This window comes from Talpa europaea (assembly GCF_964194135.1).
Source record: "Talpa europaea genome assembly, chromosome: 7".
Classification (NCBI taxonomy): Eukaryota; Metazoa; Chordata; class Mammalia; order Eulipotyphla; family Talpidae; genus Talpa; species Talpa europaea.
The window spans coordinates 53,067,030-53,083,941 of NC_140074.1; the positions used below are offsets into that span (position 1 = coordinate 53,067,030).

At 41.8% G+C, this 16,912-nt stretch overlaps 1 protein-coding gene across 1 annotated transcript; it reads right to left on the reverse strand.

The window, feature by feature from the left end:
* Positions 1-975: 975 nt before the first annotated feature.
* On the reverse strand, positions 976-11,077 carry TRMO (tRNA methyltransferase O; the record flags this gene model as incomplete). Its single annotated transcript, XM_084236615.1, has 5 exons — positions 976-1,235; positions 3,527-4,183; positions 7,311-7,468; positions 10,047-10,221; positions 11,002-11,077. The coding sequence occupies 5 exons, from the start codon at positions 11,075-11,077 to the stop codon at positions 976-978; spliced, it is 1,326 nt and encodes a 441-aa protein (XP_084092741.1).
* Between the last annotated feature and the right edge of the window lie 5,835 nt (positions 11,078-16,912).

A 16,912-nucleotide genomic window follows, 5' to 3' on the forward strand; every position in this document is an offset into this window, starting at 1 on the left:
CTTAATTACTTGTATTTACTCTCACTGTAAGACAATTTAATTTGCTTGTCTTACTTCCTCCACTGTGACTTGCAGCAATAACTGCATCTTGTTCATCTGATTTTTTTATCACCAAACCCTAACCCGTAGTAGGTGCTTAGCAAATAGTCATAGAGCAAATAAGAAATAAACCAGGGTGGCACAAGGGGTTAAGTCGCAACACTATGAAGCTATCTATCTGCAGTCACTACAGCACAAGTTCGATCCCCTGCCACGGAGAAACCCACATGGCATAGCAGACCTCTCCTGACTCGCCCGCTGCTCCCCTTAGTGTATTTCAGTCAGTCTGCCTGTTCTGTTTCCCACTCTGTCTCTGGTGAATCCGCTCACCCCCAACACCAGTAATTAAATTATTTTCTTGGGAAGTTATTTTCTTGGGCTGAGGGGGAGTGATTTTCTATTCTGATAGACATCCAAAGACATCTGAATCTCTATTTTGGAATCAGGAGCAAATACATTGTGTGTGTGACAAAGTCTCTTTGTCAGAGGTTTAATCTCTAAAAATCCTTACAACGAATTGTTTTTCATTTGTTAATTTTCTAAAAGATAGTAACTCAGTTTGATTTAGGCTTTCCAGGTAGGAAAACCAACGTGAATTGCTGACCAGATCCCCTTAGCTTAAACTCCTCTGCTAGAATGATTTTATCAAGTACCAAGCACAACCTGCTTCTTTCAGAAACCAATGACACAGCATCACCACTGGATTCCTCAAAATAAACAGGTGAGAAGGTATGGTATACAGCAATTTCTCTAAACTTCGTATCTCTCAGTTAAGTTTATTAAAATGTTTTCCAAATAAATATGTTCAACAATCCAAATTCATCCCAGCAGTGAGATCACAAAATGTTGCTTCTTTCTGCAAAGAAGGCACATCATAAACTCATATAGAAAATCCAACAGTCAACCAGACTGTCATAAAGATGAGATGGCGGCGTCTTACGATCCCAGAGACACCAAGGACTCCGCAGGGTAAGTCATATGAACAGGCTCAGAAGCAGGCTTGATCCTTAGCACCTCTGCAAAGCCATCACCAAACCAGCAAGTGACATGGGCCGTATCTACAGTGAAATAGAAAAGGCGGTCCTGGCAAAGCTTCCGGCGATACACAGACCGAGGGTCGGCTGACAGCACAGCCTCAATGGCGCACTTGGCTTCCTCTGCTGACTGAAAATATTTAAATGTAGCCTGACCCACACCTGCAATGAGAAGAACATAACTTAATGCTCAAAATCATGCAGTTCTAATTGCATTAGCGTGAAGTTCAGTGTGGATTTGGTTGGTTCCCTGACATGAACAGCACTTGGAAATCTATGCAGTCAACACAGAGAATGTCACCTTCAAGTGGTAGTTACTGTCATTACAGTAAATGTTTGCACAACTCCCCCCCCAAAGTTTTATTTGCTGAACAAAAAGATCATGGCAATGTTCTTCCTTAGTCTCCTAACTACAAGAGCTGACCTGTAATTCTGACAAATCCAAGTGTCACTTTTCTATGCTCAATATAGACTTTAATTCAATTTCTTGTCATTTTCTTCTCAGAATGAAGGTCTGATCAGGGAAATACATGACGGTCCAGCATGCTCAGGAGCCACAGAAAGTGCAAACCCACACTAGCTATGCAGGGAACAGTGCCTCAGAGAGTCAGGGTCAGTGAGAAGTGAAGCCACCTTCCCTCAGGAAAAGGACCCTGAGTGTCCTGGGACAACCGTGAAACAGACACGCCAAGGAAGTTCAATACCTTCACTGGGTAAAAAGATGTTTTGTCTGTCTAGTGGCAAAAATTCCACATTTATATCATTGTGAGTGTACTTTAATTTTTAAAAACACTGTCTGTACAAAACTTTAAAAACTGTGACTTGGTTTTTAATAGCTACAAACATCCTCAAGGCCTGGAAGGCCAAGCCCTTCCAGGAAGGCATGTGCTTTAAACAATGTTGTTTCTGCTAAAAGTATCATCAGGGGTAGCAGTAGGTGTTTCTCCTGAGAACAGATCCCACCTTTAACGTCAAAGTCGCTCTGGGCTAAGTCCAATAAATAAGCTGGAAAGGCAAACCATGCAGTACAACTATTGGTCAAAAACCCAGGACCAATTAAGCAGCATCAGATTCCTTATTACGTGGCTCATAAGATAACTATCAGGCCACTGAAAACAGAGGCGTTCCCAAATCATCACTCTTCAGTGACAGCCTGTCTGGCTGACTCCAGGAAGTCTTCCCCTATTTCCTCCCTACTCCCTAAATCGGAATCCTCTCCTTTGTGTGGCCACAGTACTTTGCCCAATCCTCTATTCCCGCACCAGTTCCTGACATAGCAGTCTCTTTCATCTTTTCTAGAATCTAAACTTTCTGAAATCCTTACTTATTTCTGTACTGGCTCTAAATTCTATTGTCTGTTGTAAATCTTTCCTGGTTTCGTAGTTATATTTCATAATTTCTACTTTTAGCCATTTTTTAATCAAGAAGGCACATTGATTACAATATGTAAAATCTCACTTAGTACTGTCATTTGAAAATCATACAACTTTCAAAGTAGGAAGCATTCAACAATAATCCAAGACAAAGGACAAATGCAGACAGAAGGGGTCTTGCAACACCACTCTTCTGTTTCACCACAAAATCCTTTTACAACTGACCTTTCTCCTGCCATCAACTGTATATAGTGATGGAATAATCTTCATAAGCAAAACTGTTCAATAAAGAGGCCAATTTAAAAATCAAATGCTTTGTTTGAAATCAAGACTTAGGACTAAGAATGAGACAATCCTCGGGTGGCAGGTGAAAAGTGACATCATCTTGGCAATTGGCTACTTCTTACTGGGCCACTATACCACCTCTTAACAGCCCCTTCCCTCATGCCACACTGCTGTGTGGGATCTAAGAGGGCAGGGCAAACCACGAAACGGCTTGTGTTAGGAACCATGTTCCAACAGCTCTATGTAAGAGCCCCACGGCCTCTCTTTGACTGGCTGTGAAGTACGTCTCTAGGGATGGGACTTACGAGGACAATTCCTGTGCTGAGATTCCTTCCCTCTTACTCTGGGTTTCGAGAACCTGGGCCAGAGATTGAGCTATCAGCCACCTGAGATTTTGGTAAGATGAGATTCTAGTCAGACAGTAAGGCAGCTGAAAAAGCCTAACCTATGAAAATATAGGACAAGTACCCTTTAGCTTCCGCATGCCGTCTGGAAACTTCCCAGACCACTGTAACAGGCAGGCACAAAGTGCTAAATCAGGACCTCTAATGAGGCAGCAGCCATTCCCCAGCAAACTTTCCTGGGTGCCCAGGACTCTCAATGCCACTCAAACAGGTGCTGAATAAAAGTTGACAGATGATAGTGTTGCCCAAACATTACATTAGACGCCTATATTTCTTTACAACCAGACACATTGCAAATACTCTAGATAACTGCCCTCGGGAAAGACACACTGTGATAAATCTCCTAGCCAAAGCTCATCTTTCATTCAGAAATGAAAAGAACCCGGTTCACCTTCTGAACTGAGGTGCCCCAGGTCCCTCGCTGCGTGAGGAGTGAACCGGACTTCCAAGGGGGCCACAGGGGCCTCCCGAACCCATGGAGGCACCGCACTGCTCCGAGCTGCCTCAGACATGCTGGGGTGATGGGGAGGCCCTGAGGCCTGCACCTCCACACGCTTTCCTTGCATGGCCGTGGCTTCGCTCTCTCTCCTGTTTCTCTTGCTTGCACCTTCCTCTGAGGTGCTCTTCTCCAGGCGACATGGTCTGACACACTCTCCTGCCACAAGGAGACTCGGATCTCTTCTTGACTCTATACCCAAATTTGCTCCCACCTCCCTGTGCTTAGGCGGGTTTCGCAGGTTTGCGGTCTTGTCGTTGTCCGGGCTGTTTTCTCTTGAAGTTCTGGCTTCACCTGGACATTTCAAATTCTCCTCTGGGTGACTGTGTGGCTGTGCTTCATCCCAAGCTGAAAGCTGCTGCTGGTCACAGCTATCAGTCTTGCCATCAGGCTGGAACACAGTGTGTGGTTTATGTTGGTGATACTGCAAATCAAAGTTCCCTAGGTGCTCCACCAAATTTTGTGGCGAGTCATAATCAGCTATATAGGGCTTTATGTCTAGTACGGGTGTGCCATGAATCATGTCGATTCCCGAAAGGTAAACAGTGCCACCTATGATGGGAAAAACATCCACTTAGCAATAGTTAACAATGAAGAACAATGCAAACAATTCGAGACCCAACACCACCAGCTTATGCTTCACCAGCTCACTCACAATTCTCTCAGGCACCAGGCTCTCTTACCCTTGATACAACAAAAGTATCTTCCTGCCTGGAAATCATCCTCTTCCTTAGCTGTCAAACTCAAACTTGCTCTTCAAAGCTCTCACATTAACACCTCATCTACAAAGGCTTTCTGGCTCTTCCAGACAGAAGTCATCTTTCCTATGGGTGCCAGAGAAGAACCTGTGTACTAACCTTTGCCAGGGCCCTTTCTACATGGTCTGTCAATGACCTGCCTAGAGTCTGGAGAAAGTGAGCAGATCCTCGGGCACTGGGAGGAGCCGACTCATTTTTGCAGCACTGGGGCTTGCAGCTCTGTTCCAGACACATCAGAGTGTCAACATCTCTCTATGCACCAAAGAGGGTTTCTACTGTATTAAACAGTCTCTCAGGTGACCCTTTGATGGCACCTCTCCTGGTGTTCAACCCACTGCACAATCCCCTCCTCTCAAGTTGTGAGCTGAGAGCACTCCAATGACTGTGATGTTACATAAGACTCCTGTACTTCCTGGCAGACTCACTGGAGACTCTTTCCCTGTGGGCTTGATGAAGTAAGCAGCCACGCTGGAAAGTTCATGTGGCAAGGAACTATGGACGGCCTTCAGGCGCTGTGGGTGACTTCAGGGAGCTGAGGGGAACCACCAGCTCACAACCAGCAAGAAGCTGGGGCCCTCAGTGCCACAAATATAAAGAAGTGAATTTTGCCAACATCCAAAATGAACTTGGGAGCGAATTCTTCCACAGTCAACCCTCCACATAAGAACTCATCCCAGCTGATACCTTAATTGCAAGTCTGGCGAGAGACCCTCAGTAGTGGACCCAGATCAGTTGTGCCCAAACTCCTGAAGAAATAATAGTGTTTCAAACACATAATCATTGGGTGTTGCTTAAACTGATAATATGCAGCAAGAGAAATTAAATATTCCATTAAGTATCAAATAACTAAGCAGAATATAAGTCACCATTATGAAACATCATGGACAAGACTTCTGTTGTCTTCCTCACACAGCTGCCATCCAGTTCCTGCTACTGTTACAGTATCCCATAACTTCATACTTGAGAAAATGGCCAACTAAGAATCAAACACTACATGTGATCACATTTACCAATAATTCTTTCTCCATTTAAGAAAATGTGACAAAGGACTCTGATATCTAAAACACACTTCCTGTGAATGAGCCTGGAATTTCAGAAAGATGATTTTTTTACTCATAAGTGGTAAATTACACCTAACGATGTAAGAAAGAAAGGCACTAGAGCACAGGCACTAGAGTTTGGAGTCAGACAACTACCTGGCTGGATACTAGTACGCAACTTATCTAACATCAAAGAATCCCTGTTCCCTCAGCCATAAAACTCATACTGTGAGATAACCTACATGAACACTCTTGGAGTGTTCTATGGAGCATCAAATGATTGTTCTATGGAGCATCAAATGATGTTCTATGGAGCATCAAATGATCCATCATTCTATGGAGCATCAACTATGGAGCATCAAAAAGACATTGTAGTTGCTGTGACCCTCAGTGTCTACAGTGCTACTGCATGCCTTTCACCTTTCTGATTTGACCTCCTCTATGAGAATATTAAATTCTCCTGTAGGGCCTCCCCGGTGGCACAGAGAGTTGAGCGAAGCACTGTGAAGCTGTCTGCAGCCTCTGGAGCATGGGTTTGATTCCTGGCAGGCCTGGGAGATACCCACATGGCTCGGCAGACCGCTCCTGTCTCGCCGGCTGCTCCCCTCAGCAGTGTTTTCAGTCATCTGCCTGTTCTGCTCCCCATTCTGTCTCTGGTGAATTCTCTCACCCTCCCGCGCCTCTGGCCTATACCCCAGTTCTTGTATAAATTAATCAATCTTAAAAAATAAATAAATTCTCCTGTAGAGCAGGGATGTTTAACCGATTTGTAGCCACTCTGCCCCAGCACCTAGGACAATGCTTAGCACAAAATCAGTGCTCAAAAAATATGTATGGGTTGCACAAATGAGCATAAAATGAGCATTTCCAGTACTATTACCCAAGTTGGTGAGCCACCAGAAATTCACGAAACTCAAGTAGGTTGTTCTTTTCCTGGAAAACCTACCCAAAGTCCAGTTGAATACAATCCAGCAGGGGAATTCAAATTTTGGGAAAGAACAAGCAAAATCACTGCTCTCATCAATTTAGTACCCAATAGCCAAAAAAATACTCTCAAGAGTTTTTATCTCAATATCATCCCAAAAATTCCTGTGAAATCCCAGAGGGCAGGTCATTCTCCATTGCACACTTTACAAATAAGCAAGCAGAAGCCTGGAATGGTCTGCTCACTCCAAGTGTCACACTGTTTCACCTTCTGCCTTGCTAACAAATGTTTATTAGGTCAAAGAGACTCACGAATGGGCTGCTTTCCAAAAACATATAGATCAATCACTAGTTTATTTTTGAACATATAGTTAACACTAGTATTCTACACAGGTACTTGCACAGCCTGACAGATGTTCAGTACTAGGGTGCTATTCATCTCAGACCCCCTGCTACACATTACAGCCAATGGCTGCTCTGCAACCACAACGCATGCTCATTTTCTCAAGGTTGCAAGGAAGAAATAAGAAAACCCATTCTATGTGCTTACACATATGCATGTACAACAGGTTGCTGTGTGTTAAGTTTTGGCTTGTGCATGCATGTGTTACATCTTGAGTGTCCAACTATTTTTGAATCATTTTGTATTAATTGCACTCCAAGTTGGAGAATATCTGGTTATAATTTAACAATTATGAAATCTTAGAGTTATTTTTAAATAATTTAGTAGCTTTTGATATATGCATAAACAAACTCTAAGCATCCTGTGAGTTTATTTCAATGTGTTTTTATGTGAACACTCTAAATCATTTCATTGGCTTCAATGTGTGGTGGTTCTCAGGGACTGATGACATTGGTACCCGCCCAAATAACAGTCAGTGGTAAACACTATGCTAATTTTATGACTTCTTTTGGATAAGGCAAAAAAAAGGTAAAAGTAGCAATGAAACATGTTACCTTCCACCCTTTCCAGTTTGGCCAGGGTCAGTCCTATTGCATTGGGACGATGAGGGCTCCTTGTGGAAAAAACTCCAGTCTTAGCGCCATTCAGCCTAGGAGGCTGCACTTTTGCCTTACAGCTCAAATGACCATTTTTGTGAAAAACAAACAAAATCCTGTTGAAAATAAACCACTGAGTAAGAAAAAAGCACAAATTATTGTATAATGATTTCAGAGGGAAAAACATTTTAAATTCCCATAAATTTAATAGGAAAAAATGCTTTTTGTGGTGTTAAAATGTAATGGTGGGAGTCTTCTCTCTGTGACATGATGACTGGGACATGTCAGGAACCTAATAGATGTTTCTCAAATGCCTGAATGAACAATATTTACTAAGTGCCTGCTATGTGCCAGGCAACTGATGCTAAGCATTTTTATAGCCACTTAATTTAATCTCCTTAAGAGCCCTATGAATATAATTTATCCTCCTTTTATGGATGAGGGAACTGAAACTCAGAAATGTTAAATAATTTGGCTAGGCCTTTTTAAACAAGAGACAAAAGCAAGGAGCCATGAAGAAAAACAGTGACAGATCTGAATTCATTAAAGCATTAAATTTAAATGTCATCCCAGGAGAAAATGTTTGCTAAACATATAAAAAGACAACAGGTAAACAGCTGTGGTACAGAAACAGTTCCTATACATCATAAGGCAAAGGACAACAACATAGAAAACTAAGCAAAGAACATGAAAAGGCAATTCACAAAAAGAATTCGAAATAGCTAACAATCACATGAAAAGATGTTGAACCTCACTGATAATAAAGAAATAAAACTGAAAAATAGTGGTTTTCCCTGTCAGGTAAGAAATGTAAAAAATTCAATAGCATATAGTGAGAGTATAGGTGCAGGAAAAAGGTATTTTTATACACCTTTGAAGTATAAACTGGTTAAGCTTTTTAGAGGTAAATTTGGCAATCCTCCAAAAATATAAATATATACCCCCTGACCAATTACATCCACTTCTGATATCCTCATAAAAATACATAAGGGCCCAAGAATAGGAATCTAAGAAGGTTTATTATGTTACACTATTGTAAGTGAGGTGATTCTCCACTAACAAGGGATTAGTCAAATCATGGTGCATGTGTATTCTGCAATAGCAGCCAGTGAAGCAAAAAAGATAACTCTTTATGTACCGTCATGATATATATATATATATATATATATATATATATATACTGTTAAGTGGGAAAAAAATCAATTTTTTTAAACAAACGCCTATTCTACATGTGTATATCTACATTTCTATGTGTACTGAAAAAGGAAAAAAAAGGTCTAGCTGGATATACACCTAGTGAAGAGTGATAGGGCCTCCCCTGGTGGCGCAGCAGTTGAGCGCTGGGTTGCAAGGCTGCCCACAGCCTCTGCAGCACCAGTTCGATCCCAGGCCACTAGGCAAGGGTCCCACAAAAAAAAAAAAAAAAAAGAGTGATGCAGGGAGGAATGAGAGGAGAAAAGAGGAGAAATAAGGAAAATATCTGTCTCTACTTCTGAGTATGTTTTTGATATCAGCAATGTTTTTTTTTTTTTTTTATAGAGGCATGTTTTTTATTTATTTATTTGTTTGTTTGTTCGTTTGTTTCGTTTATACATGCACTGGGTACAGTCAGAAGCGCGGGAGGGTGAGAGAATTCACCAGAGCCAGAGCGGGGAGCAGAGAAGGCAGAAGGACCGAAGTACACTGCTGAGGGGAGCAGCGGGCGGCAGGAGAGGTCTGCACGCCATATGGGACCCTCCTCTGGTGGCCGGGGAGCAGTCGGGGATCGAACCACCGCTGCAGAGGCTGCAGGCAGCTTCGCAACCCAGCACTCAACCGCTGCGCCACCGGGGAGGCCCAGCAATGTTTTTATTTTATATAACCCAACCACTATCATACAAACTAGGTCAGAACATCAATCTTCTTCCTACTCTACTTATGTGCCCAAATTAACACAAAAATACATTATTTCAGAATAAACACTTATTTTAAGGTTTTTCAACAGTAAAATTAGGCCAATTCAGACTGCTGGTGATGGAGTCAGGATAACGGATAGAGAGAGGATTCCAAGGGACAGTAACACCAATAAACACAGGAACTAAGAGTTAACATTGATGTAAGGTCTACAGATTTCTACGGTCTCTTTTGTCTTTTAGTAAGAAGAGACTTAATTTTTCATGGGTCTAGAGCAGGGTGCAAACTTTTTCTGTAAAGGGTCAAACTATAAACATTTTAGGGTTTACAGGCCAACCAATTTGCTGTAATTATTCACCTCTGTTCTGGTAGCACAAGGCAGACACAGACAATGCATAAATAAAGGGGTATGGCTGTGTTCCCATAAACCTGCTTATAAAAACAGGTGGTGGAGGGACTTGGTCCATGGCCACAGCTAGCTGATCCCTGGTCTAAAGGGGATAATAATGACCCTTAGGCAAAACTGAGAAAGTCTATCTACAGATTTCAACTCAACAGAAGGCGTACATCACAATTAAACACAACTGCAAATGGAATCTGTTTCTCAGTGGTTTTCCAAAGCTGCCCTGATGATGTCCAATCACCTGCAGACAATCCCTTGCAGGAACACAGTGCAGTAATCACATGCAACAAACAAAGAGTGGTCTAAATGGGAGACCCTAAGATCACTTATAACTGGAGTACTTTACTCGGGGACAAGTTCTAGCCCAAAATACCACTACTAACTATAAAACAACTTACCAAACATGAGAAAACTCTTCTAAGCCCATCAAGGAATGTTCAGGATTATTAAAGATGCTCTTTCTAATTTTCAAACAAGCCCGCGAATGGCTACAAATGGATGCCTGCCTTGGAGTACCATTCTTGGCCAAGAAACAGGATTCCAAGTAGCCAATTGGCTCAGTTAAAAGATTCCCTATAGAAGAAAACCAGATAAGAAATCATTAGTCAAAAGGTCAAAGTTGTAAGATAATACTTCTTTAATGCATTGATTCCATTTAAAAACTAGGTTTTACGTAATATAAAATATGATTTCTTACAATGTTCATCAATACATATAAATATTCTCATCATTACATGTACATGGCTGGAATGACTGCAGGTCTAAGAAAAGAGGTATTTTCAGAAAACCTACTATCATCACAATGCAAAGTGTATGCTACCATAACCATGTTATGTGACTTAGGTTAGGGTTAGGGTTCAGGGGTTATTTCATATAGAGAAAAATAATGAAGGTGTGAACTTAAACACAAACTCTTGCGATGTGCCTTTACCAGGGCTCAGTTTAAAACTATTTCCTCCCAAACTTTACTCCTCCCTCTTCACTTCCTAGCACAGGATGCCTATCCTGGCATTAATTCCTTCCTAACCGGCTTAACACCAGCAGTACACATTCTGCCTCTCCCACAGGAGGACAGAATTTCCTAAAAGAAAGGATATTACAACTGCACTTGGTACTTCTAGCCACCAGACAACTGCAGCCACTATCACCAACAGAACACGAGAAACGACGTCATCCCGCTCGATTCAGACACGTCACGTGGTTGCCAAGCACGTAATCGTGCTTTCGCAATAAGCAAGAGAATGACGCATATTAGCTCAAGGTTTAACATTTCCCGTCCCCCTCTGCATTACAGTCGGGGGCCTGCACCAAGGCCACTTCTCAGAGTGCAACCGCCAGCCTTTCAGAAGTTACCTGTCTCCAGAGACGGCTTGACACACCCACACGGCGTCGTCGCGGCCCGAGGCCCCGGCTCCTCCAGACCGCGCATGGTTACTAGTCAGAGGCGCCCAAGCAATTTGTAGAGCCTTCCCCTTCCGGTCTCCCGACCTGGCGCATGCGCAGAAGTAGCGTCCCGGGGGAGGTGCGGGCGCGGCACTTGGCGCAGGCGTGGAGGGCGAGGCGGGCGGCGCCGGCTCCCCGGGCCGCCGGGAGCTTCAGGTTGGCGCCTGCGTTTTACCTGAGGCTGGTGCGGCTGCTCACCAGTCAGCGACTGCAAGCACCTGCGCTTTCCAAGGGGACACGTTGATGAACATTATTACGCACAAAGAGGTTGCTGTCTTACTTAGTAATATAAAAATATTAATATAAATATCAAGAATAAGCCAAGTACATGTCCAACGCATGACACTAATTTTTGAAGACAAAGGGTGTGTATAGGCGATCACCACATAGCAAAATGTTCAGACTTTAGGAAATGCTAAAAAAATTCTCCTTGGCGCTGGAAGGGATCATGCTCAGCGAAATAAGCCAAAAAGAAAAAGAAAAATACCGGATGGTCTCACTCATAGCAGGAATCTAGAAAACTTAAATAAGGGACCAGGAAAATGAATAACTATAAGAAAGTGAAAATCAAAATCAACAAAAAAAACTATGAACCAGAGACACTTTTTGGAGGGTGGGGGGCGGGAGGGGAGGGATTGGGGTCAGAATGGGGGGGGTTGCAATTGTATGGGGAATATAAAAATAAAATTTATTATTTAAAAAAAAATTCTCCTTGGGTGAACGATTATACGTCTCTGTAGGTTCCAATTTTTCCATAATAAAAACGGTGTTTTGTCAGGTAAGACCCCAAAGCCCTGTGGATAGGGAGCCTCACACCGATAAGAAATGCGGACTTTATTGTGCTTCCATTCTTCACAGGAACTGAAGTGAATGAAATGGAGAGACAACAGACTATATACCTGGGAGTGGGGGAGGAGGGGATTGTGGCCATTGATTCTGGGCAGCTCTGAAAAGTTGAGGACCAACAAACACCACTCATTCATCCCATACGATGACCAGTCATCCCCGTGCGGGAAACCTCTCCTCACAGTAACGTCTCTTACCTGTATTAGATTTCTCTGTATACAGAATTTTGTTGCTGGGATTTTTTATTCTGTTGGGGGGTGGTGGTGGAATGGGAGAGAGATTGCCTGCAATATAAAAGGTTCAATAGCATAAAAGTCTACAGATTAAAAAGCTTAAAAATCAAAATCAACAGGCTGCTATAAACCAGAGACATTCTGCAGGGGGAGAGAAGGGAGTAGAATCAAAACGGGTGGGAAGAGCACAAGGGACTATGGTGATGAAACACGGGGGAATTGGTGGTGGGAATTTCACGGGGACTATAACTGAGATGAGAAAGCATACAATGTACAAAAATGAAGAATGATGTAAAAATATATAAAATAATTTTTTTTAAAAAGCTTAACAATCATGAGAAACTTTCTAAACCTGTACATTTGCCAGGGACTAACAGATCACCAGAGGAAAATAACTTACAGGAGGAGCCAAAGACTTAAAAATAGTGTTTTTTTTTTCAAGAACACTTTAACATTGATCACATTCATATATGTGTCCGAATTTTCCACATTAAAATTAGGAAGAGAATGTCATTACTCTGTTTCCAGTAGGAACAATTCTGTGCAGCTGAAAAAACAAATTTGAGAAACTGGGGCCGGTCATAGCTGCATTTGCCAGTAGATGGTGGTGTTGCTGAAAGTAAGTCTTTTTTTTTTTTTTTAAAGATTTATTTATTTATGCACACAAGCGCTGGGGTACAGGCCAGACATGCGGGGGATGAGAGGATTCACCAGAGACAGAGTGGGGAACAGAACAGGCAGATTAACTGAAATACACTGCCGAGGGGAGCAGCGGCGAGACAGGAGAGGTCAGCTGCACCATGTGGGTTGCTCCCTGGCAGGCGGGGGATCCGCTAGTGCAGCAGAGGCTGCGGATTGCCGCACAGTGCGGTGCTCAACCCTTGCACCACCAGGGAGGCCCTTTAAAAGACCTAATACACTTTTTTTTTTTTTAAGATTTATTTATTTGTACAAGAACTGGGGTACAGGTCAGAGGTGTGCGAGGGTGAGAGGATTCACCAGAGACAGAGCTGGGAACGGAACAGGCAGACCGACCTAACACACTGCTGAGGGGAGCAGCGGGCGAGGCAGGAGAGGTCTGCCGCGCCATGTGAGTTTCTCCCTGGCCGGCCAGGAACCGAACCCTCTGTGCAGAGGCTGTGGATAGCTTCACAGCGCGGCGCTCAGCTCGCTACGCCACGGGGAGAACCGCTGAAAGTAATAGTCTTAATTTGTGAACTGACTAGTATAGAAAATGAGAGGTATTTATGCTCCTAGCCTTAGATATTATTAATGATAATCACACAAAAATACATTATTACATGTAAAAAGAACTGAAATGCAAATCATATTTGGAGACGCTGATGAAATAAATCGCTACCTCTTTTAAAGGTAAAATTTCCTCTTAATGGATAACGAACTTAAATATTTATCACTTTCATTATGTGATTATTTGTAGTTATAAGACAACCCTCTCTACTACACGTAATCATCAGACTACACTTTGAGAAACACTTCTCTGTATAATGATTCTTAATTTTTCCTTTAGTTGAAGAATCCCCTTGAAAATCAATTAAAGCTCTGACACTTCTCATACATTATTTTGTATTTAATATCATAGGGTTCGTGGATTTTAAAAAAAAAAAGACTAACCATTGTGCCTAACACAGAGGAGGGCAGCACATAGGAAGGCTATGTGGATTCCTGCAAAATGTTAATTCTGTACCTCAGGGTATGAAGTCAAGAAGTCAGCTTAGATGCACACTAATATTTGAATGAGAATAGTGAGAAAGCAGAGTTTGTGTGTGTATAGGTGGTTAGGTGAGTGGATAGGCAAAAAGTGTTCTAACGTTAAAGATTCCTCTTTCTCTGACGTACTACTATCCTCATTCCATCTACTTCCCTCCCTCTTTCACCTTTGTGCCATGTAAATTGTACCTGCAAATCTCTTTAAGATTCATTTTAATGCTAAACTTAGAACTTGGGATTCTGTTTACTCTTTTTTTCTCTAACCTTGACCCACTCTGGGCAAGTGAAATTGAGACAAGATTTTCAGAGATTGAGAACCATCATGAAAAGAACCAAGAAGTTACACGTGACTTTGGGTTAGTACACAGCCTTGCTAAAGTTATTCCCTTATCTGTAGAATGGGAGTGATAGTCACTGCCCAGTCTATTTCAAAGACTCTTGTGTGAATAAAACAAAAGTGCATGTGAAACCATAATCTACAAAGTGCCATCCAGGTGTAAGGGACTATCATGGCTATGCCGCCCTCAGAATGTCACTTGAGTAATATGATGGAATGTGAGTGATCATTATACAATGACTATATCCTCAGGGGAAAAAATTTAGTATTTGTGGGGGAGGGTATGACAGATAGGAGGGAAACAGCATGTAACCTCCCACTATACCAGTGGTTTCTCAACCTGAGCTGCATGTAGGAGTCATCTGGATAACTTTAAAATGAAATATCCTAAATGCAATGTTGTGTCCTGGATTGGATCCTGAAGCAGAAATAGAACATTAATGGAAAAACAAATGAAATTCTGATACCTATAGTTTAGTTAATGGTAATATAGCGATCTTACTTTGTTAGTTCTGACAATAGACCACATAAGATGTTAGCATTATGGTAAATTGGATGAAAAGTATATAGGAACTTCTATACTTTATCTAATTTATCAAAGTAACTGGTTTATATCATTATGTAGGTTTTGGATTTATAGCATTATTAATCAACATCTGTGTACATAGCATTATGCTCATCACTAAAGTCTAATTTCTATCCTTCACCATACAATTAGTCCCACCCCACCCCTTCTAGTAGCTGCTGATCTTATAGTCTAAGAGTTTTTATTTTATGAGTTTTTTTTTTAATAGAGGCATGTTTTATTTATTTATTTTATTTGTTTGTTTGTTTTATACATGCACTGGGTACAGTCAGAAGCGCGGGAGGGTGAGAGAATTCACCAGAGCCAGGAGCAGAGCAGGCAGAAGGACCGAAGTACACTGCTGAGGGGAGCAGCGGGCGGCAGGAGAGGTTCTGCGGCAGGAGAGGTTCTGCGCGCCATGTGGGACCCTCCTCCGGTGGCCGGGGAGCAGCCGGGGAGCAGCCGGGGATCGAACTGGCGCTGCAGAGGCCGCGGGCAGCTTCGCAACCCAGCGCTCAACTGCTGCGCCACCGGGGAGGCCCTGAGTTTTTTTTTCTTCCACTGATGAGTGAAATCACTGGAGTTGGCTTCTCTTATTTCATTTACCATAAAACTCTCTAGTTTCATCCATGTTGTTGCAAATGCAGAACTTTGTACTATCTTTATAGTTTTTCTATAAACTTAAAGTTATTCTTCCAAAAATATTAAAACAAAAATGTTTAAGAACTAAATATTCCTATGCCTGGACATTGCCCTAGACAGGTGAGCCAGAATCCCCACGGAGGTGTCTGGACAGCTGTAACTGAAATCCTTCCTGTGGTTCTGATACGACGTGAAGGGTGAGAAGTACCATTCTACACCATGAATGCTTGAGACAGGAAGGTCCTGTCTAGTTCTTCACCGAAGCCTCATTTCCCTCCAATGCCTACATGGACAGCTTGTGCCATCGTGCCCCTGCTGAACCCAACTTTTATTTGTAAAAGTCTCCTTTACTTTGAGTCCTCTCTAATAACAGAAGAAAAACTGGAAAAACCCTTCCCAAATATGCCAGAGATGTTTTCCAACATCTTCCCATCCAGGACAAGCTCCTACTACTGTTGGAGTCTCTTGCATTCCTGACCACAAATATCCTAACATTCTAACACCACCACTCCATTGTTTAAAAGTCTTACTTTGCTCCCTATTGCCTAACACGTGATACTTGTTAGGTAGACAAAATTCTGTACACTCTGATAACGCAAGATTTTTAGCCTATGGGCCTGCTGTTCTGCATGGATCCAGTATTCACTAGAGTTTGCACGCAGTCCTCTTGGACATGTCTTAAATTCAACCTTTTCCATGTCACATACAATGCTGCTGCTCTCCTCACCTTTGCAGAGCCTCTCCATCTTTCAAGGCTCTGCTCATGTGTGATCTTTTCAGGTCACTCCAGCAAAAAACGAGTGTTTCTGCTTTTGTATCTACTATTTCAGTGGCATTGTACTTAATCTGTTCTTGAATTATTTGTTTTGTTTTATCCTCCATGAGAATAAAGTAAGACCCTGGTGGGCAAGGACTATAAATTATATATCTTCTAAACCTCCTCCCAGAGACTTTACCATGATACATCCACACAGTTAAGATATAATAATGATTTAATGTACATTTTTCAAATACAATCTTTTAAAAGTAAAAATAGAAAATCAAAATTCAAAAACACAATTAAACTATCTTCATAATACTAAAATATCTTTGAAAGTGTCCCAAAGATAACAATTAACTAAAAAAATTAACTAATATTAATATTAATATTAACTAAAAAAATTAACTAATATTAACTAAAAAACCCTAAAACCTGAATAAAATACTGAAGTTATTGTTACATTACTAATTGAACAAAGCTGACAATAAAACAATAAACTCCCCCAAATTTTCAGTCTTCAGATTAATTTTTCTCTTAAAAATTCATCAAAGATATTATTTTGAGGGTAAATATAAATTATTCAGTCTCCCACGTCTATTTTTGTTTCTTCCCACCACTAGACTCACCCCATAAACATACATACACACACACACACACACACACACACTAGCAGGATATTGTCCATGTGATAAAGCCTGAAAAAAAATATT